Source organism: Hippocampus bargibanti, linkage group LG01, assembly GCF_051943395.1.
Source record: "Hippocampus bargibanti isolate YZ-2025 linkage group LG01, ASM5194339v1, whole genome shotgun sequence".
Classification (NCBI taxonomy): Eukaryota; Metazoa; Chordata; class Actinopteri; order Syngnathiformes; family Syngnathidae; genus Hippocampus; species Hippocampus bargibanti.
The window spans coordinates 13,763,380-13,783,605 of NC_142734.1; the positions used below are offsets into that span (position 1 = coordinate 13,763,380).

A 20,226-nucleotide genomic window follows, 5' to 3' on the forward strand; every position below is an offset into this window, starting at 1 on the left:
AATGTCACACAGAAGAAAAGGAATTTTTATGTTGATGTCTTTTATTTTGAAAATGTAAAAGTGATATTTAAAAAAACAGGGTTCATCATTGTTTGTGAAAAATGTTGTCTTGCAGGTTTGTGGATATGACCGCAACAAACCATGGGTTCAAACTTTTTCCTCTTCACCCTGATTTTTTTGGCCTTTTCATATTCATTCAGAGGAGGAGGAGGAATAGCCCTTCTTAATTTTGAGATTTTTCTGGGCAGCAAGGCCGTCGTCTGGCTTGGTTGGAGCTCCTGCCTTGACTTCAAGACCCTCTGGGGTAACCGGCTCATTTTCTTGCTTCAAAACATCTCTTGCACTTCCCTGCTTTTCAGAGATGTTGCCTTCATCTTGCTTTGCTTTAAAAGAAAACAAAAGCTGGCTCATGTTTCCTTCCACACTTGCAGAATCTGCTTCCTCCGAAGTGCTAAAATCATGTTTCATGCAGTGATCTAATTTAAATTCAAAGAAATAGTTAACGTGCTGACAAATTAGACACTGAACCCACCAAATGCTGAATTCCAGTACAGTGATACCATGGCTTACAAACTTAATTGGGTCCCAGACAGTGTGTCAGGTGAAAAATGTGTATCCCAAGAATTAATTTCCCATAGGAAACCATTAAAATGAGAATAATCCGTTCCCAGGTACATAAAACATAATTTTCTACTTTGTAATTTAATACGCCTTAAAACTACACAACATATACCGTATTGTATGTATAATAAATGTGCTATGGTATTATAATTAAAGATGAACTGTACTGTGTAATAAAGTCATGTTATTTACTTTTGTGACGGACGTTGATGGCTTGATGGAATGGACTGGCCGGTTTCTTCAGCATTAAACACTTGATGAGGAACGTAACCTTCTTTCGCCATCTTGAGGAATGATCCTTGTAGGTGCTTTCTTTGTGATAATTTTATCTAGTTCCTCATCAATTGTGTTCTGTTTAGCTGGGTTGATAGCTTTTTGCATCAAGTGTACAGATGGGTTGTGCGGGTTGTTTGTGGATTGATGCGATATTTTAACATTGCAGGCTACACTCTGCCTTTGAACTATCAAAGTTGAAACTCTCTTACTGTCATCTGGCTGTCTCTTTAATGTTTAAACCCCCTCCCCTCACTGCTGCGTTCTTGACCAATCACGTGGCTTTAACCGAAGACTAGGGGCGGGGAATAGAGTACAAAAACAGTCGGCTGCCATTTTGTTGTGAGAAGAACGGGCTCATTCATGAATGAGACATCACTCATTGAGGCAGCTCCGTGTACGAAAAAAGTTTGTATGCCAAGGTAAAGTTTGTATGCCGAGGTAAAATTTTCATAAATTTAACGTTCGTAAACTGAAAAGTTCATAAGGTAAGGGGTTTGTAAACCGAGGTATCACTGTACTTGCACCCCACAAACCCCCACCCAATGAGAGTTAGGTCCGCTTTACCTGAAGATCAGGTGACTCATGCATGATTTGTTTTGAATCCAGAACTTACTGTGGGGCGGAGCATCCTCAAAAGAAAAGTCCAAGCTGTCAGGAAAGAGGTTACACATTAACAAAAAAAAAACCTTTTTTTTTTTTTGCTGACGTCATCCTGTCACTCCCACCTGTCAATATTGACGGACATCAGCTGCTGGTAGTCATTGATCTCGGTCTCCAGTCTCATCTTGACACACAGAAGGTCCTTGTTCATTTCCAACTGACTCTCCACATGGGCCCTCACCTTCTTCAGCTGCTCTTCCAAATCCAAGATTGTCTGGTTGAGAAGGCCCAGTCGATACCCGTTCTCCACCTTGGTGAACCTCAAGTTTTCCTCCAAATTGTAGATCTGCAGACGGGGTGTTGCAAAAGTCACTATACACTGTATATTTGTCTTTTTTTTTAAGCGGATTTTATCCCATCATCAAGTCCAAGATGGCGCTGAGTAGACTGTAATGGGCATAATTTTCACAGCCCCGCCTTGTTCAGCGGAAAGGTTGGTGCTGTTGACCAGTCTGCGGGTGGATGGATGTGGCTTGAGGAGCCCGCGATGAGAAGAATGGAGCGTCAGATGTGTAAGTGGAATGGTCACAGCTTGGAATTGAAGCAGATTTACGTGGGACAGGAGATGTGAAACAATCATTTCGTCAATGGATGCTACAGCTTCATGTTTGCTTTCAACATTTAGCTTGTAGCAGACGTGCACATTCCACCATGACGTCCGTGATCCACTGGTAAAAAAAGACGCTTTGATTCTCTCCTCTTTCATTAACAACTGGTTCACGCAACACAGAAGGTGCAGAAAGTTTGAAAGATTGAACGACTGTGTGTCTTTTGTGTTTTGTCACATTATTTATTTAGGTTTTTTTTTTTTTTTGGGGGGGGGGGGGTTTGACTTCAAGTCAGAATCAGAAAAAAAAGTCCTTGTGTGTTCTACATACTTAGCAATAAAGATGATTCTGATTCTGAAGTTGTTGCCTTTACAGCAGCTCCTGTATTTTGTTTTTCTCCATCCTTTCCTCTTACTTTCCGTACTTTGCTGCTGTGAAATGTACATTTCTCCACTACGAGACTAATAAAGGCTAACTCAATCCAATTCAATCATTTGACAGCTCCGGCTTTATAAAATCTTTAGGTTAGCTTCAACATGTATTTCGTTTGTCATTCCTTTTATCCCATAAATGAAATGCACTATTATTTGGGATTGGATTTGTAAATCTCCTGTAGCCAAAGTCACCCAATATATGCTTCAGCTAGCCCTGATGAGAAAAAGCACTGAAAGAAAATTGCTGGCTTGATGGATCATTGAACTGCGGAATGGCTCACCGTGCTGTGCGCACCCTGAACCTTGATCTCAAGATGTTGCTTCTGCTTGAGCAAATCTTTCAGTTCCGTCTTTCCTGACTGCAACGCTTCAGCATTGTGGGCCTCTTCCAATTTGATGTTTTCAAACTAAAAATGATGCACATCATGAGTCAGTCAAACCTATAACGGAAGGGATTGCATGTTTGGATGTCAGGTACCTTGCGCTGGTGCCAGTCCTCGTTATCCTTCAAATTCTCTGTGGCAAGTTTGTTGTACTGCTGGCGGATATTGTTGACAATCTCGGGCAAGTTAGTGTTTGGAGTTTCAATCTCCACACTCACCTGAGAGTTGTTGATTTTCTCACGCAGATTCTCTACCGCCTACAATACAAAAGAAACTCGAGTTACAAAGTGGATTCAGAGCTCAATTTGGTGGCGTTGGTGTTGAGACTCACGTTTTTGTGGTCCTGCTCGAAGAGGGTCAGTTCCTCCTTCACGACATCAATCTCCTTTTGTGTCTGTTTGTTGCTATATTTGGTGTGCTCAATGTTCTTCTTCAGCTCATCCAGGTCGTTTTCAATCGCCTTCCGAGCCTTCGTCTCATCATTGAATCTAACAAACATCAACACCCTGCTAGATGCTTTTCATGAATCCAAATCAACAGAAGTTTTTAAACCTCTTCTATTGCCTGAGACTGTTGCTTAGACAACACAGAAACTCCCTTAGCCACACGTAGCAATGGTTCACTTAGCATACTGGCACTGGGACGTTAAGTCACAAAAACCCACACCTCGTTCGTGTTTTTCGATGATCTCCTTCGTCTGCTCGACCATAATTTTCTTTTGTGTCCTCTTCGGCTTAAAACTAGCCTGTGCTGAGGACTTTTTCGGTTCCATAATAGTAAAATTACTAGACTCAATAACAATCCACGTATGCACTCAAAGAAAGGGGTGATGAAAACTAGTCCGCCAGCCCCCGGGGCGCTCTGTGTCATTTGGTTCGTTTGCCAAAAACTAGTTAGTATGCCAAGATTATATTCTAGCGAATTTAATGTTCGTAAGGCAAAAAGTTAGTAAACTACAGCGTTCGTAAACTGAGGTATCACTGTATTGGGAAACGCAGTTATACTTTGTAACACTGACTTGTTTATGAAATCAGCGTTGGCCAGTCGGCTGTTGTCGATCTGGAGTAGCATCTTGGCATTGTGGATGGTGATGTCCTTTATCTGAAGAAATAAAGACATATTAGCAAAGGTACATCATCATTGTTGCAAATTTCCCCATTGTGGGACTCTGAAAGGCTTTCTGATTCGGATTTGGATTCAAACAAACTGAATCTCTTATTCCCAAAACCTGTACGGAAAATGTTCCATTTTCACATAACCGGTGCAAAAATTGTAATCAGTTTGCTATAAAATTAACGTGTAGTGAACCCTTTCACAAATAACACAAAGTAACAGACGATCTGGCATGGTTGGTGGCAAAGCACTAATTTTGTCTCGGTTAAGCTCCTCAACTCACTTTAACATAGTTTGCTGGCACCAAGATGCCACCAAATTTTACTAAAGAAATACAGTACTTTTATTGCTCTAGCCTTTCCTAATAGGTGAGATTTTCTGTGAATAGGAATTTAACAATGCCACACTACAACTTTTCCAGGGACCACTTCATCTTGCTTTGTTAATTTATATATGGCTCAGATAATCACAATTATATATGGCGCTGCGGGAGTAGCTGCCTTGACAGCAGCTCCTTTTTTGTTTTTCTACTTCTTCTTTTCCTTTGCTCTTCCGTTCATCACTTTGTTGCTGTGAAATGTAAATTTCTCCAATGTGAGACTAATAAAGGCTAATCTATTCTAATCGAATATCCCACTCAATGGCAGAAGGTAAAATCAACAAGTTTAGCCGTTTGTGGCCAATCATGCAACAGAATAATAGTTAGGTGTTCAACTACATAGGTTGATTGTTCGCATTTAGTAAAACAATAAAAATAAAAAATCCCATCACCCAAACTATTTTGTGTGCATATAGTGCACGGTGTCAAAGTTAAGGTTGATGTGGTCGGTGGGGGCAAATCATATCTGTCAACTGGCATGGTCCTTGCCGAGTTCTGTATCGAAATGTCAAATTGTAATGGGCAAGAAATAATGTTGAGATTTTAAATCAACTCTCCAAAGGAACCCGTAACTCCAAAGTGGCCCGCGACAAAAAAAATGAGTTTGACATCCTAATATTGAGCACTTTCTGTGAGATTTTTATTTAATGGTGCTCCAAGAGATTTTTTCAAATGTAAAGCGTCGATTGGCTCAATACAAATTGCAAAAATTGCATGAAATGTGACAAAGTGTCGTCTACCTTATTCTTGAGGGGATTCAGAGGCGTTTCAAGTTCTTGCCAGTCGCGGCCCACTGTCGTTTTCCTCTTCACCAAAATCTCATCTATCTCTTGCTTCAGCTGCTGGTTCTCCTCTTCCAGCTGCTTGACTTTTTCCAGGTAGCCAGAAAGTCGGCCATTCAAACCCCGAAGCGTCTCTCTGTCATCCGCGGGGACGACGAGGGTCGTTGCAGGCGCGGCGACATGAGCCGGAGTAGAGTCCCGTTCTGAGATGTTACGCAGGACATTGCGCAGCCCCTCAAAGCTGGCCACCGACACCCTTGACCCCCTCCCGCCTGCCCCACCGAACATGCTTGCGGCCCTGTTGGAAGGCATGATGAGATGATGAGCTATATATAGAACGCGACTGCTTTGTGACAGCAACAACACTTGATGGAGACGACGAATCCAGGTGGGGTTTTATAGTGGTTTGACGCACCAATTCAATCCGCCCCCGAAGATCCTTATTGGCTATTAGATAAAGCAACACTGAAATTCAAGTTTTGCTTGTACACTATTTTCCCATCAACCCGTAGTTAAGTAATGAAGTGCAAATTATACCGGATTTCTGTTTATCATTTTAGATAGCTTTACTTCAGTATTTATTTTTCAGAATTTTATCATTGCTGTCTTTTTTACTTTTTCGGAATATGTTTGTATGTTTGATTGTGGAGAATCTGTATGAAGGTGTGTGTGGGTGTGTCTTTCTTTTTCGTTTTTTTCCTTTTCTTTCTTTCCTTTTCTTTTTTTTCTTTTCTTTTCTTCCTTCCTTCCTTCCTTCCTTCCTTCCTTCCTTCCTTCCTTTCTTTCTTTCTTTCTTTCTTTCTTTCTTTCTTTCTTTCTTTCTTTCTTTCTTTCTTTCTTTCTTTCTTTCTTTCTTTCTTTCTTTCTTTCTTTCTTTCTTTCTTTCTTTCTTTCTTTCTTTCCTTCCTGAGGAAGTACTGTACCAGCCTTTTTCAGTTACTTGAGGCATTCAATTACTCATTGAGTACACAATGAGTACTTGCCTCCGACGCTTTTTTTGCTTTTTGGATTGGAGGCAGGCAGCTCAGCAGAGTTGGAGGGAGGCAACGTGTGGCCCTTCCCCACTTTAAATGAAGGTGAGCCGGTGAGCTCAAGCCATCCTTCTCTCACGCGTGTTGTGCGTTATCTCACCGTTTTCAGCGCCTCGAGATGTCCAAAGGGAGAAATTACAGCAGCCAGTCGTACACCCCCAGCGGTAGCGCGACGTCGGACCGAAGCGACCCGAGCAACGTTTACTCGGCGGGCAAGTTCAGGGAGAAGGACGACATGGTGGGACTCAATGACAAGTTTGTCAGATTGATTGAAAAGGTCAGTAATGTTCTGACAAATTGATACATTTGTGGAAGGAAGTGTGTGTAGGGGGGTATTAGTTTGTATGTCATCTATATTTACTGTAAAGCAGCGATGTCACTGGAACGTTTTTTTACACCGAGCCACAAGAAATACGGAAAAATATCAACATACAAAAAGAATGGTGTGTGTAGCTCGACAAATTTTTGATTTTTTTATTTCTTAAATAAAATCAGGAACGCATATAAGATTAGAATATTTTAAAATTTTACACGATAAAAACGTAAAAAACTTCATTCTCCCATTTTTTTTACATTGCATGAGCTTGGAACGTCTTCTTTGGAGTTTGAAAAGACGTAAAGATCTGATCTTAACGAGGAAAAGGGTAGAAGTTAAACGTTATTAAAACCACTGTAAAATGAATACCTTAAAATGTGTATGTAAGAATATGCATTGTGTTAGATTTACTTGTGAAAATGAGCATCGGCAGGTAGATAGCTGCCGATGCTCATTATTATTATTATTATTATTATTATTATTATTATTATTATTATTATTATTATTATTATTATTATTATTATTATATTTATATAATTCCAGAGACATGCATTTATTTATATTACCAATCATCAACTGTCTTGATGTGTCAGGTAAAACACCAGGAGGCTGAAAACAAAAAACTGGACACAAAGTTGAAGATCCTAAGAGAGCAGGAGGCTTATGAGGGAAAAATTGAGGGCATGGTGAAGCAACTGGAAGAGGAACTGAAGCAACAGATTGACAAATTACATTATGACCAGTCGAAACTGGAAGATGAGCTCTTTCAGAATCAGGTGGAGGTGGAGAACAACAAGAAGAGGTGACAGCTCAATGTCGTTGACATGTTCTGTTGACGACTGCTACCAACTTTCGAATGTCATTTTGTCCACAGGTATGAGGATGAGTTGCTGAAGAAAGCCGAATTGGAGAATGAATTTATCATTACCAAAAAGGTACTGTAGCTACTCCGGATGCTTCTCCAAACTTTATAACACGATTGTAATTTGTAAAATGTATATAAACAGAAATTTTAAGCACATAACATGCAGAAGATTTTGTATGGTGTGGCCGTGTGGTTAGATCAGTAGCCACATTTCAATGAATGATTTGAAAAAGTCATTCATAGAAAAACAAACACACAAACTACTGTATCTGATTTAAAGGACAACCGACGTCACTTTTTTGTTTTTTAACTGACATCAGAAAAACGTTTTATAGCATCTAAAATACCCAAAACATGCAGTATGGTATTTTTAGTCAAATGCAAAACACCAATAAAAATGACTTGAAGTGTCCAAAATCTGCAAAAAATTGATCTGCAAATCGGGCATTTTCAGAAAGTCCCGCCCCCATTTCGTGACGTCACGCCAAGACGTCTTGCATTGCTGAAAAATCAAAACAATGGCTTCAGATTCGGAGAATATGCTTTCTTGTTACACATCCAGTTATGAATATGATCCAAATATTTCTGAAGAGGAAAGCATACATGTTTGCAATCGATTAAAGAATTTATTTGTGCCATTTTGAGGCAACATTGGGGGGAAATCTCTCACCCAAAAAAAGAGGCACAAAATTGCGACCTCCTCTGGCCACCTCCGTTTCCACAGGCTGATAAATTCCTTATATGGCGCTTGGACGCCTTCTTCTGGCCTTCTGGCGTCTTTTGGGTGCAACACGAGGTCCCCAGACCAAACAAGTACAGTGATACCTCTGTTCTCGACCATAATCCGTTCTAGAACCCTGTTCGAAAAGCAATTTGTTCGAACACCGAAACCATTTTCCCCATTACAAATAATGTAAATCGTTTTAATCCGTTCCAACACCCTGAATGTTTACCTTTTTAGTACAGTATTTTATACATTATTTTATGCATGAAATGGCACATTAAAATGCTGACCAACACATAAAAAGCAATGTATATCTCAGAAAATGTTAAGCAAAATGGCAAAGACACAAATAATATAAACATAAATGTAACCCAGGCTAATTGTACGTTCGTAAAGAAAATAATTATGAATAGGATTTTTTTACCTTTGTGGTGGTCAGCAGAAGGCGCAGGTGGACGGAGGAAGGAAATTTATTGTTTGGAAGGTGAGTCCCCTTCCATAAAAACTTCGGGGAGCTCTTCTGCTCACACGTTCAAATCTCTTTGCTACGGATGACTCAGCTACAGAATGTTCTTTACTCTTAAAATATCCATCCAATGACACTTGCTCTCACTCCCATAGCCACATCACTAGATTTCACAGCTTCCTTATTCTTGAATACCGTACTGATCGTAGATTTCGCCATGCTGGGAATACAGCATGGGGAAATCTATGATACCAGGGGTGCTCAATACGTCGATCGTGATCGACCAATCGATCTCCATGGTACTATTGGTAGATCGCAAGACAAGGTGATGTGACATTGTCAGGAACTGACGCTTAACAAATGAAGTGTAGTTCTTTTGAAAAAAAAACTCGTCAGCCAATCAGCCATCCCTTTATTTGATTGATACACCGGAGAACCAATCAAATGACATCTCATTGTGAGACTCACTGCAAGCTCAAACAACGCCCCTTCGTTGCAAAGTGAACAAGGATGTCGTTAGTTACATCCTAATTTTTCGCTCGGTTTTTTTCCCCTTCAACGTAAGATAGAGTATAAAAAAAGTGGAAGAGCTGGACCAAGTAAGAAGAAAAAAACTTATCACTTTCATATGGAATGAGAGGATGACTTTTTTTCACAATGACATTTTCAAGTGCGGTTGTCTCGTCTGCCAGTTATCAGAGTGAACTCAGGTAATGGCAAACAATTGACATAATTATGTTGTGTTGTGCAACATATGCGGATATACATCAACATAAATTGCAATCATCTTCACTATATTTCTCAATAAATATAATAAATAGATCATTTTGACTTGACACAAATTCCCAGCATTCATTTCAAAAGTAGCTCCCTTGCTGCAAAAAGTGTGAGCACCCCTGCCTAGCCAGATCAGACACTCGCACACCTCCTTCATATTTTGCTATTATTTCTTTCTTCAATGCAATAGTTGTACGCACTACTTTTCTTTTTTCACTTGTAGCAGCACTTACTTTCTTTGGAGGCATGATTAGGGGCTAAAACTCTTCGTACACCTATATTAAACGCGAGAGCAAAACGCAGCACGTCCGCAAGCGACAACAGTTGGTCACAAACGAGTGATACACCCCTACACCCCTCAGCATCCCACCCTCGCGTACGCACTCACGCGTCCTACCGGCGTTCGAACTACGAAGCAAGAATTTCTCGAATATTTTGTTCGTGCGTCATGTGAAACTGAACTGAACTGTGAGTCGTTCGAAAACCGAGGTTCCACTGTACAGCAAAATACATTGACGTGATGGAAGGACCACTACAATGCGTCTTTTTTACGGTCAGGGGCGGTCCTTTAGTGACGTCACGTACGAACTTGTCACCAACTCAAAAACAAGACTTCCTGATTATTCAGCGCGAGCCTTAAAACGTAAAATATAGCTATATGCGGTGAAATCTTTGTAAAATACGCTCAGTAGAAGTCATTTGAAGCCATTTTACAAATTATGGACACAACTTGTCCGGAGACGTCGGTTGTCCTTTGAAGCACATATTACTGCATAAAAATGAGGGCTCCCATTTCATGGAGGAAAGAGTCCATAAACGACAAAGGATGTCGAAACTTTAAGATGATTTCACACTTAACCAAGTGTCAAATGCAGTGTGTACCATCTCTGTGACAGCGAACACAACATGTAAGCAAAAAGCGCCCCCGTGTGAAAATGTGTTATATGTTGTATATGATAGCTGTCCATGTAGAGCGCTTTGTTACAGCATCAGCTGTTGTTAAACCGCTATATAAATCAATATGTAATTGTATTGTATTGTATTGTATTGTATTGTATTGTATTGTATTGTATTGTATTGTATTGTATTGTATTGCAAAAGTAGTTCCTCAATATGATGACTTCGGCGTGTGTAGTCAATGGGATGCACTTTCGTCATTTGTGGGAGTACAAGTCGTTTGAAATGCACATGCTTTGAGCTGAGGTTGTTGCATTCTGTTATTTAACCACTAGATGGCACTACAATCTGCACAGTGTACCATTAACGTGGTTTATGGTCCTTTGTTATAATGTATCACGTGGTCAAGGATAGACGCCAGCGGCTGGCAGACTTTCAATCGTTTTATTGTAAACAACACATAAGAATATTCACATATGATGGCAACAGGGAGTGGACTTGCCTCATGTTTAACGGGAGGTCATTCCAAATCGATCCATTCTCAATCGCTGCTAAGTCCTCAGCACAGTGACGTGCGGTGAGGTTCATGGCTGGTGAGGCACTGACGCCATCATAGTCAGATTTACAAACATATGAACTCTACAGAGTAGTTTATTCACCATTTGATTGGGAACAGTTAACGTATTTTGTTTACAATTTCATGTCAGCATTCTTTATATATACAAACGGTAGCATAGAAAAAAATAATTAAAAAACGTTTTTATCATGTTACCTTTACTTGTAAATGAAGTCCATGCGCCGCTCCTTCTGAAGAAAGGCATGGATAACTTCTTTGTAGAAGCCTTCCTTATCTTTCTTCAGTTTTAAAAGTCTCTCTGTCTCAACGGAGATCACTGCCAGTAAAGAAAGCCGTCCTTGATCAGTCCTGTTCCGACTGTATGTTTTCAGTGCTGAGGATGACAATCTCGTCTACTTCTCCAGCAACAAATGGGGCTGCACCGATCTCCTTTTTAATGTCATTTCTAATGACATCACCAACTGCTTCAATTAAATCGTTCTGTATTCTGTTTCACAGGCTAGAAACTACAGTGGATGTCCCAAAATGACTCGCTAGCCTGTCATCTTTCTCAGCGAAAGCATGTAATAGTTCAACATAGTAGCCACGATTAGCAGAGCCTTTACTTTCATCATTTCCACGAAATGCCAGCTGTTGTTTGGCAAGGAAGCAGGTGGCATTGATGAGATATTTTAAAATCTCCCGCTTCTCCTTTACCTTAGCATTGTGGATGCTGATGATGAGTCTTCGCTCATTTTTGATGAGGCTCCGTTGTAAAATTTTCAGGTCGCAAGATCCCATTTGAGTCCAGACATTGTCACAAATTGAGAACAGAAGGCAGGAAAAGCAGAAAAGGTGCTTTCTTGCTGGACATCCACACAGCCAGCCTTTTCGTGTGTACCAGTCCGCCTGAAAAGAGCGAGCGAGTATTGTGTCCCGTTGTCTGAAGCAAACCTTTTAGCTCCGGTGTTGTTCTTCCTTTAATTATTACCTCCTGCTTCGATTGAAAGTCCAGTTTAGAAAATTCTTTCAATTTAGATATGTAATCCTACATTCTGAAAGTGAGGCCAAGCAACACAAAAAATGACTGCAGGGTTGCACTTTACTTGCTAACTGTTTACTGTAGCTTTCTGTCTCTAATTATATTATTCTGCAGCCGCGGAGTCGGAAGTATCTCTGGAATCCCAAGCGCCCCCTGCCTGTCATGAGGCGGGAGAACTGTTTGCCTCACCTACGCACAGCGTTTTGATAAAAATAAAACAAAATAAACACTGTAGTACAGTGTTTATCATGTACAATGACTCTACATTATATACACCAGCTAAACTGTAGAAATTTAGTTCATATACTAAACGTGTTTGAATGCTTTAATAGCGATATGCAGAAGGACAGCAATGCGGTCTCACTGCAGAGCAAGCCAGCACAGTAAGCATAGTGATTGTGCAATCCATGGTGAGGCTCAGCCGGCTGGTGCCTCACTGCTCGTCTCTACTTAGTATTTGAACAGTAAATGTGAAAATTCAGCGATTTTGAAAAAAAATCCTAAAACGGTGAAGTTAAATGGACAAGAACTTTAAAGTACAAATCACTAAATACATATAACTGTTTAATTTATTTTTTCATTTGATATTTCCATGACAGCTTTCTATGATGACAGGTGAGGCACTGCCTCCCCTGCCTCCACTGACTGCATGTCACTGCCTCAGCATATCCAGTCGTGTCTGGTCCGCTGACCTGATACTTTGGGCAAATACATAGAGCTGGATGATCTCAAACATGTAAAGTTGAGCAAGATGATTTCAAGACTATTAAAATGAACTCTAAAATGTACCAGCAGCAGGTGAAGCGAGACCAGAATTTAACTTCTCCACTCTGTCCGATGAGCTCCAGTTAAGAAGTGAACAGCAGCATTTTGGACCAACTTTGAGGGAGGAATGGCTAAAGTGCATTACATTAACTCAGCCGCCCCGAGTGGAAGACCATTCAGATATTCTACCTGTCACTACTGTACCTCTAATGATCGTCCACAACACCCTGATTGGGAACCACTGCATTAGGGCATCTTTGGATTAAAAAAAAAAAGTCATAGGTCTCATGTATGAAATGGTGCTTTGCAAAAGGATGCAGATGAAGGTCACTTGGAAGCTGTCAATTTGGCTCTGGAATTGGAAGATCTACTCGGCCAGCTGGATTTCCTCCGGTTCGGATATGACGAGGTAACAAGAATGTTTATTTCCTGATTGCTGTTTACCGGCGCTAACATCGCGACACTCCTTGCAGGAGATCAAAGAGCTGCAATCTCAAATCCATAATGAGACAGTGGTCATACGAGAAAACAGCAAGCGGCCTCTGGACATGAATGAGATTGTCAAGAATGTCAAGAATCAGTACGCAAACATCGCTGCTCGCACCAGAGAGGAAGCTGAGCATTGGAACCAGAAGAATGTGAGGGGAAGACGTTACAAGTCAGAAGACACCTGGCTATTGACATTGATTGATTTCTCTTGTATTTAGATGGATGTGGTAGTTTTGAAAGCGGGCCAACGAGAGCAGGAATTGAGGAACATTCGGAAAGAGATATCAGACATGATGCGCTTCGTCCAGAGGCTGAATGGTGACCTGGATGCCCTCAAAAGAAAGGTTGGTGTCCATTGGTAACAAACGTACTTATGCGTAAGTAGATGTACCGATATAGGAAAAGGCTCTGGTCAGAGTAAAAGTAAAATCAGCACCTTTCACTGGTTCTCTCCAAAGTGTCCGAAAGAGAGCAATGCCTTGAAAGTGTGAATTTGTGACACAGAGTAAAGTCATTTGCATATGTCTTTGCCCGTAGGAAGAGCTGCTGAAGAAAGACATCAATAATGCAATCAGAGAAGGCGACGAAAGCTTGGAGAAAGCCAGTGAGGACATCGCCCAGCTAGAGGAGGCCCTGATGCGTGCAAAGCACGACTTGGCCGGCCAGATCCAAGAGCACCAAGAGCTGATTAACCTCAAGCTGGCCCTTGATATTGAGATCGCCACCTATCACAAGCTGCTGGAAGGCGAGGAGATGAGGTAAAGTTCAAACAATACGAAACAGACTCGTGCAGCTTGGTTTATTGAAGTACTGACACTCTCCAACTTACAAACGAGATACGTTACGAACGATCGTTCGTAAGGTGAATTTGTTCGTAAGTTGCTTCACTGCTATATTTTGTATGGAATGTATGCTTAAGGCGTATACAGGTATGTTTAAAGTTTAGATAAGTATGTTTAACGCTTGTACAAGTAACATGTATTTGGTTTATATTGAAAAATAAATATTTAATAAAATATATGCTCAATAAAGACATGTACAAGACGCAATATATGTGTGAGAATAAGAGGGATACAATTACAAGAGTGATGCTACAGGGAGAAGAGATAAAGAAGGTGGAGGATTTTAAGCACTTGGGGTCAACTGTCCAGAGCAATGGAGAGTGTGGAAAAGAGGTGAAGAAGCGTGTCCAGGCAGGCTGTAGCAGCTGGAGAAAAATGTCAGATGTGATGTGTAATAGAAGGGTTTCAGCTAGGATGAAAGGAAAGGTGTATAAAACGGTTGTGAGACCAGCCATGATGTTTGGACTGGAGACAGTGCCACTGAAGAAAAGACAGGAAGCAGAGCTGGAGGTAGCAGAGATGAAGATGTTGAGGTTTTCTTGGAGAATGACCAGGTTGGATCGGATCAAGAATGAGTATATATGAGGGACAACTCATATTAGCCTTTGGAGAGAAAGTCAGAGAAGCCAGACTGAGATGGTTTGGACATGTCCAGAGGAGAGAGAGTGACTATATCGGGAGAAGGATGCTGAGCCTTGAACTGCCAGGCAGAAGACCGAGAGGAAGACCTAAGTAAGAGAAGATTTATGGATGTTGTCAAAGAGGACATGAAGGTAGCTGGTGTGAGAGAAGAGGATGCACAAAACCGGGTTCGCTGGAGGACTGATTCGCTGTGGCGACCCCTGAAGGGAAAAGCCAAAAGGAAAAGAAGAAAAAAGAAATGTACAACTGGAGAGAATACCACATGTTATAGAGAGAGAGAGAGAAAGAGAGAGAGCTCTCACAGCGGCTTATGTCAGTATTAGCGGCGGATAGATCCACTACTCGTAAAATGGCACGCAATACAAAATCAAATTTACAGCATCTCTGTCCGAACATTTTTCAACATTAGACCTCTTCAAAATTGACCTTTTTCTTCAAACATATGGAAACTGATATTATTCCCATTCTCCAAGGTCTAAATTAGCTAAATATACCAGTAATTGTGATCTTTGACCTTGGCTATGGCTCCCTGACGAGCCATGTAATTTTATTCTTGACGTTTTTCAAAAACGCTGCAAAATTTGGGATATTATGTCCTTATTTTCATTGTAGCTTTCCAGAGGTTGATGCTTTAGCATTGAAAGTGGTACCAAATGAAGGCTAATAAAATTTTCTTGAATATGGTGGTAAGCACAATAAAACATACAAACATACATATATATACATACAGCATAAATTACATGCAAACAGGGTCGGATATATCGATAGTCCCGGTTATATCGATATTTTTTCGGACTCCCTTGAATATCGATATAACGAGACTTTACTGTATTTGTTATTTAGTTTTTTTTTGTTCTTTTGACTTCAAGACGGCGCCGCGAGAGTGGCTGCCTTTCCAGCAGCTCATGTATTTCGTTTTTCTACTTTCATTCCTTTCATCACTTTGCTGCTGTGAAATGTAAATTTCTCCACTGTGAGACTAATAAAGGCATATCCAATCCAATCCAATCCAATCCAAAACACATGAAGACCTGTGTAAATTTTAGCTAATTTTAATGCACAAACAGCCGGGACACTACAAAAAATCAGTTTGGTAGTACTGCACTGACACATCTATTGCATAAGAAACTGTCAGATAGGATGTTACTAATACATGTATTATCACTTGTTCAATGTGGCTTTTTGAAACTGTCATTTTTTTTCCTGTGGTACTCCACAACTTGTAGTAAGCAGCTTCTTTGCTCTGGGTCAGTTGTGATCTGAGTTGCAAAGTTTCACAACTCTCTCAGCCACATCATTGGTCACTTTCACTGACCTCACAAACCTCTGTGCATTCCTGCAGCTGTCATTGTCTTCCCAGGTGTCAGCAGGAGTAGTAAGCCAGTCACATTTCACTCGAAGAGCATCAAACTCTGGTCCTAGGTCTGTGAGAACTGTAGCTGCCTTGATGGCAGGAAACACTTGCTTGCCTTTCCTGTAACTCTCATGTTTCTCTGTTTCTGACAGCTTGACTGCGAGCTTCTCTTTTGCAGACTTGGTCATGCTGGCATGTGAACGGAACAAGGTGAATGGCACTAGTTCCTGGGTCAGATACCAGCGGTGGTTGTTCATTTTCTTGAGAACAGAGGTTGCCAGTTCATAGTCATACTGCTTGTATTGCAGCATGTTCTTCATAAACTGGAGGTCACGGATAGGTGCATCAGCTGCAGATGTGGTGGTCACCCAGTGGCTGGTGTAGAATAAGGCCAGGGACTTGTTCATCCTCTCCAGCTTGAAGATAGTGTCCGTGTTGTATTTCAGTTCCTTGGAAAACATGAGTATCTTCATACAGTAAATGTTCCTGGCCATCCAGCGGGCTTGGTGAATGGCACCTGGCTTGGCCCAGTTGATACCTCGAGGAGGTTCCTCACCAAGCAGGATCAGGCGCAGCTCTGCCACCTCTCTGTAATCTGCCCTCGGACTTGCTTCCTCAAGGAAATTGCTTAAGACTGCAATTGTGCTTATCTTCTTCTGTTTCAAGTGTTGTTCAACTAGGCCCTGAACTCTTGGGCAGCCTTAACCAACTTGTCCCACTTCTCTTTCACATTGCTGAACATTGGGTTGTCAGGACTCTTGACCTTGCTAAACACAGCCTCCCATACACTTCCAATTATTACCTCTGATATGTGATGGCGACAAGCGAAGTAGAATACCTTTTTGCCTAGCTTTTCTTCAATAAGCTTTGCTGCACACTTGTTGATGCACACACACTGTTGCTTGCTGTACTATCAAAATTAATTGATTGATGTGATGAAAGGAGAAAAACAAAATACATGAGCTGCTGGAAAGGCAGCCACTCTCGCGGCGCCGTCTTGAAGTCAAAAGAACAAAAAAGATTAATTAAACTTAACACAGGTGTTTATGTGTTTATTACCATATACAATGAAAATAAGGACATAATATCCCAAATTTTGCAGCGTTTTTGAAAAACGTCAACAATAAAATTACATGGCTCTTGAGGCAGGCATAGCCAAGGTCCAAAATCACAATAACTGGTATATTTACCTAATTTAGACCTTGGAGAATGGGAATAATATCAGTTTCCATATGTTTGAAGAAAAAGGTCAATTTTGAAGAGGTCTATTTCAACGTACACGCAAAAATGTTCGTAACTCGAAGGTTCGTAAGTAGGGGAGTCTGTATAAATAATTGGTTACTGTACTTAAATACAGTAAAGTCTCGTTATATCGATATTCAAGGGAGTCTGAAAAAATATCGATATAACCGGGACTATCGATATATCCGACCCTGTTTGCATGTAATTTTCTCCGTGCGTGCATAGAAATAGTATCGATATAACCGGGACTATCGATATATCCGATATCGATATAACGAGACTTTACTGTACGTATATTTTCCATGGATCTGTATTTGAAATGACTTTGGGGAAAAATGTAATGTAATCCCCCCAGTATTGTGATTTCATATGTAATTCTTATTTTCAAGGTCCGTTTTCCACGTATCTGTGGGAACGTGACAATCAACATTCATTTTTTTAGACTGGGAATTAGAGTATCATGCTCACACTCATCACACACACAACTAACTTTGACTTATACCACAGCCTCTTTTTTCAAACACAAGTATCTGTAATTGTATTTAAGACCAGAGTGTCAGTAATTTTTCCACCTCTGCTGAAAGATGATCGGCAGAACTTAATGTTGAATTAAATGTTGTTCTTCTGGTTCAGTTCTTCATTTGTATAGTCTAAATATTAAATCAGCAGGAAGCAAGGTGATATACAAAACAGAATATTTATTTATCAGGCAGCAAGAGAATGTTCTCGGTGGGAAAGCAAAGCCAAAGAGAGGCAGACAAGAGCGGTTGGCAGCGCGCGTCCCAAGTAGATATAGACAATAGGAGTGATGTCACTCTGGAAAGGACCTATCATCTGCTAGATACAATCATGAATATTTATTATTAGACTGAAACATGGTAGCTTAAGGTTTGTAGGTTTGAACTAAGGTTTGAACTAAGTACATAAGCTGAGTACATGTATACTAACTAACATATACAAATAACTAAGCTACATACATATATGGACTTACTAACTGATAATAATGAGTAGAAATGAAATAACATTGGATGTTTTAGCATGTGTATATAACTAGTTCTAACACTTAACGCAGTATTTTGCTCTGTCGCTTTACAGAATGAACAAACTTATACGCAACTCAGGTGAGAAACTATCCGGAGTGAATGTCCAGTGTGTGGTGTAAAATCACAGGTTGGATTTTTAGCAACTTATTTCTATTAAGCTTTCCTTCTTATTTACTATCAAACGGAGTCTGCAGCACACCCATGACCCTTGTCGGCATAAGTTGCTTAGAAAATGAATGAATGGACGTGTGGTTATTTACATTTCATTTTATTCAGTTTTTTTCTAACTTAAAATATTACAGTGAGCTGTTTTCCGTGATAAAAATAGTGAGTTTGTAAATATTTTTTGCGTGATGTAAAATTTGTGAAAAATACATGCATTGACTCAATTAAGGTTGGTAAAACATGTATTTTAATGGACGAGCGACACCATTTTTTTGTTTCCTAACTGACATCAGAAAAACGTTTTATAGCATCTAAAATACCCAAAACAAGCAGGCTGATATTTTTTGTCAAATGCAAAACACCAATAAAAATCAAGTGTCCAAAATTCTGCTACAAATCAGCTCGAAACTGGGGATTTTCAGAAAGTCCCGCCCCCAGTTTGTGGCGTCACGCCAAGTTGTCTTGCCTTGCTCAAGAAACAAAACAATGGGCTCACAGAGTTCAGATTCGGAGATGCTTTCTTGTTACTCATCCAGTTATGAATATGATTCAAATAGTTCTGAAGAGGAAAGCATAAATGTTTGCAATTGATTCAAGGAGTCCTCCCATTTCAATTCGAGCCGTCAATGACAGCAATGTAGCACCCAGAAAATGCAGAAGATGGCGCCCAAGCTCCGTTGGAAATGGGCTGATTTGTCTGCTGGGAATTTGTGTCAATAATATCAAATAGTTGTCTTGGTGCAACACACAATGATTCACCATCGTGTTATTTACGTGTCTTCCTTCTAATTTCGCCATCAAGACAGATTAACACGAAGTTTTCAGACCAAACAAAGTACCGCAAAATGCATTGTGTGTCGCTTTCTTAGTCAGGGGCGTTCCAAATGTGACGTCACGTAGGGGATCGTCATCAACTCGAAAACAAGACTTCCTGAATATTCAGCGCGAGTCTTAAAACCTAAAATATAGCTATATGCGGTGGGATCTTTGTAAAATACGCTCAGTAAAAGTCAGTTGAAGAGATTTTACAAATTATGGACACAACTTGTCCGAAGGCGTCGGTTGTCCTTGAAAGAAGTCCTACATTACTCTTATTACAGCATTGTGTTCCACTAAATCCAAACTTCTCTTTTGTTCAGATTTCTAAATCAAAACCAACCAATCCACCTCCTTACTTGCACGCAGACCTTCAGCTGCTTCCCCAGCGAGGAGCATGCAAGAAGCCGCGAGCCTCTTAACCAACCACTATCATCACACCTTACCTCATGCAAGCAGCAAGTCCCCAGCCCGAGAGACGCCTGCTCATCAAGGTGCACGTGGAGGCAGGGAGAGAAGTGGCCCAAAGTTCCCTTTACACAGAGAGCCTTGAATCGGGGAATCATCCTGCATCAGCGACATTTTGGAGAGCATTTTTTTCAAAACATATTTGGTCATTGTGAGTTTTTCATTCATAAATAAGGAAAGAAAAAAATGTGTACATTAACCTTGGCACTAAGGTATTGTTTGTTGATGATGATTGATTTGGCAAAATGTGAAATATGGCTCAGTAAGTCATTGTGACGTGTTCTTCCAGCGTGGAAAACATATTTGTACATGGACTAACATGCTGGAGGAACACCCTGATCCTATGAGGGTATCCAATCGCCTCACGCCATGCATAATTTCAGACCTTGTTTGCAACTAATATCATTAAAGTCTGTTTTCCCTCCTCTGTTCCTCTTTGCACTCTGTCTTCCTTCCACCCACGTGCTGCATGCTACATATTTAAAAGCCAATTTTTGCTCAGGGAACACATAATACATGAAGCATAGTCC

General features: G+C 40.5%; 3 protein-coding genes across 3 annotated transcripts in view; 1 reads left to right on the plus strand and 2 right to left on the minus strand.

Moving 5' to 3' along the window:
- Positions 1 to 30: 30 nt before the first annotated feature.
- On the minus strand, positions 31 to 5,911 carry LOC148903208 (keratin, type I cytoskeletal 18-like). Its single transcript, XM_088997911.1, has 8 exons — positions 5,155 to 5,911; positions 3,941 to 4,023; positions 3,254 to 3,410; positions 3,018 to 3,179; positions 2,821 to 2,946; positions 1,623 to 1,843; positions 1,511 to 1,545; positions 31 to 383 (listed from the first exon to the last, which is right to left on the minus strand). Exons 1-8 carry the CDS (start codon positions 5,506 to 5,508, stop codon positions 193 to 195), a joined length of 1,329 nt encoding a protein of 442 aa, XP_088854037.1. The 5' UTR covers positions 5,509 to 5,911; the 3' UTR covers positions 31 to 192.
- A 28-nt stretch (positions 5,912 to 5,939) lies between these two features.
- On the plus strand, positions 5,940 to 20,121 carry LOC148903209 (intermediate filament protein ON3-like). Its single transcript, XM_088997923.1, has 8 exons — positions 5,940 to 6,504; positions 7,137 to 7,345; positions 7,418 to 7,478; positions 12,949 to 13,044; positions 13,109 to 13,273; positions 13,343 to 13,468; positions 13,662 to 13,882; positions 19,598 to 20,121. The coding sequence occupies exons 1-8, from the start codon at positions 6,346 to 6,348 to the stop codon at positions 19,779 to 19,781; spliced, it is 1,221 nt and encodes a 406-aa protein (XP_088854049.1). The 5' UTR covers positions 5,940 to 6,345; the 3' UTR covers positions 19,782 to 20,121.
- The window catches only part of LOC148903210 (uncharacterized), a 54,407-nt gene continuing 49,572 nt past the window's right edge, over positions 15,392 to 20,226 (minus strand). Inside the window, exon 2 of the mRNA XM_088997987.1 lies at positions 15,392 to 16,766. Coding sequence (XP_088854113.1) covers positions 15,857 to 16,456 — 600 coding nt within the window. The 5' untranslated portion in view covers positions 16,457 to 16,766 and the 3' untranslated portion in view covers positions 15,392 to 15,856. The remainder of the gene's footprint in view (positions 16,767 to 20,226) is intronic.

Excerpts from the sequence above, each read along its gene's own strand:
- LOC148903209 (XM_088997923.1), top strand. The coding sequence starts at position 6,346 with ATGTCCAAAGGGAGAAATTACAGCAGCCAGTCGTACACCCCCAGCGGT. Across the intron at positions 13,045-13,108 it reads TCCGGTTCGGATATGACGAG|GAGATCAAAGAGCTGCAATC; the intron begins GTAACAAGAATG and ends CACTCCTTGCAG. Across the intron at positions 13,274-13,342 it reads AGCATTGGAACCAGAAGAAT|ATGGATGTGGTAGTTTTGAA; the intron begins GTGAGGGGAAGA and ends TCTTGTATTTAG.
- LOC148903208 (XM_088997911.1), bottom strand. The coding sequence starts at position 5,508 with ATGCCTTCCAACAGGGCCGCAAGCATGTTCGGTGGGGCAGGCGGGAGG. Across the intron at positions 3,180-3,253 it reads TCGAGCAGGACCACAAAAAC|GCGGTAGAGAATCTGCGTGA; the intron begins GTGAGTCTCAAC and ends TTTGTATTGTAG. Across the intron at positions 2,947-3,017 it reads AGGACTGGCACCAGCGCAAG|TTTGAAAACATCAAATTGGA; the intron begins GTACCTGACATC and ends CATCATTTTTAG.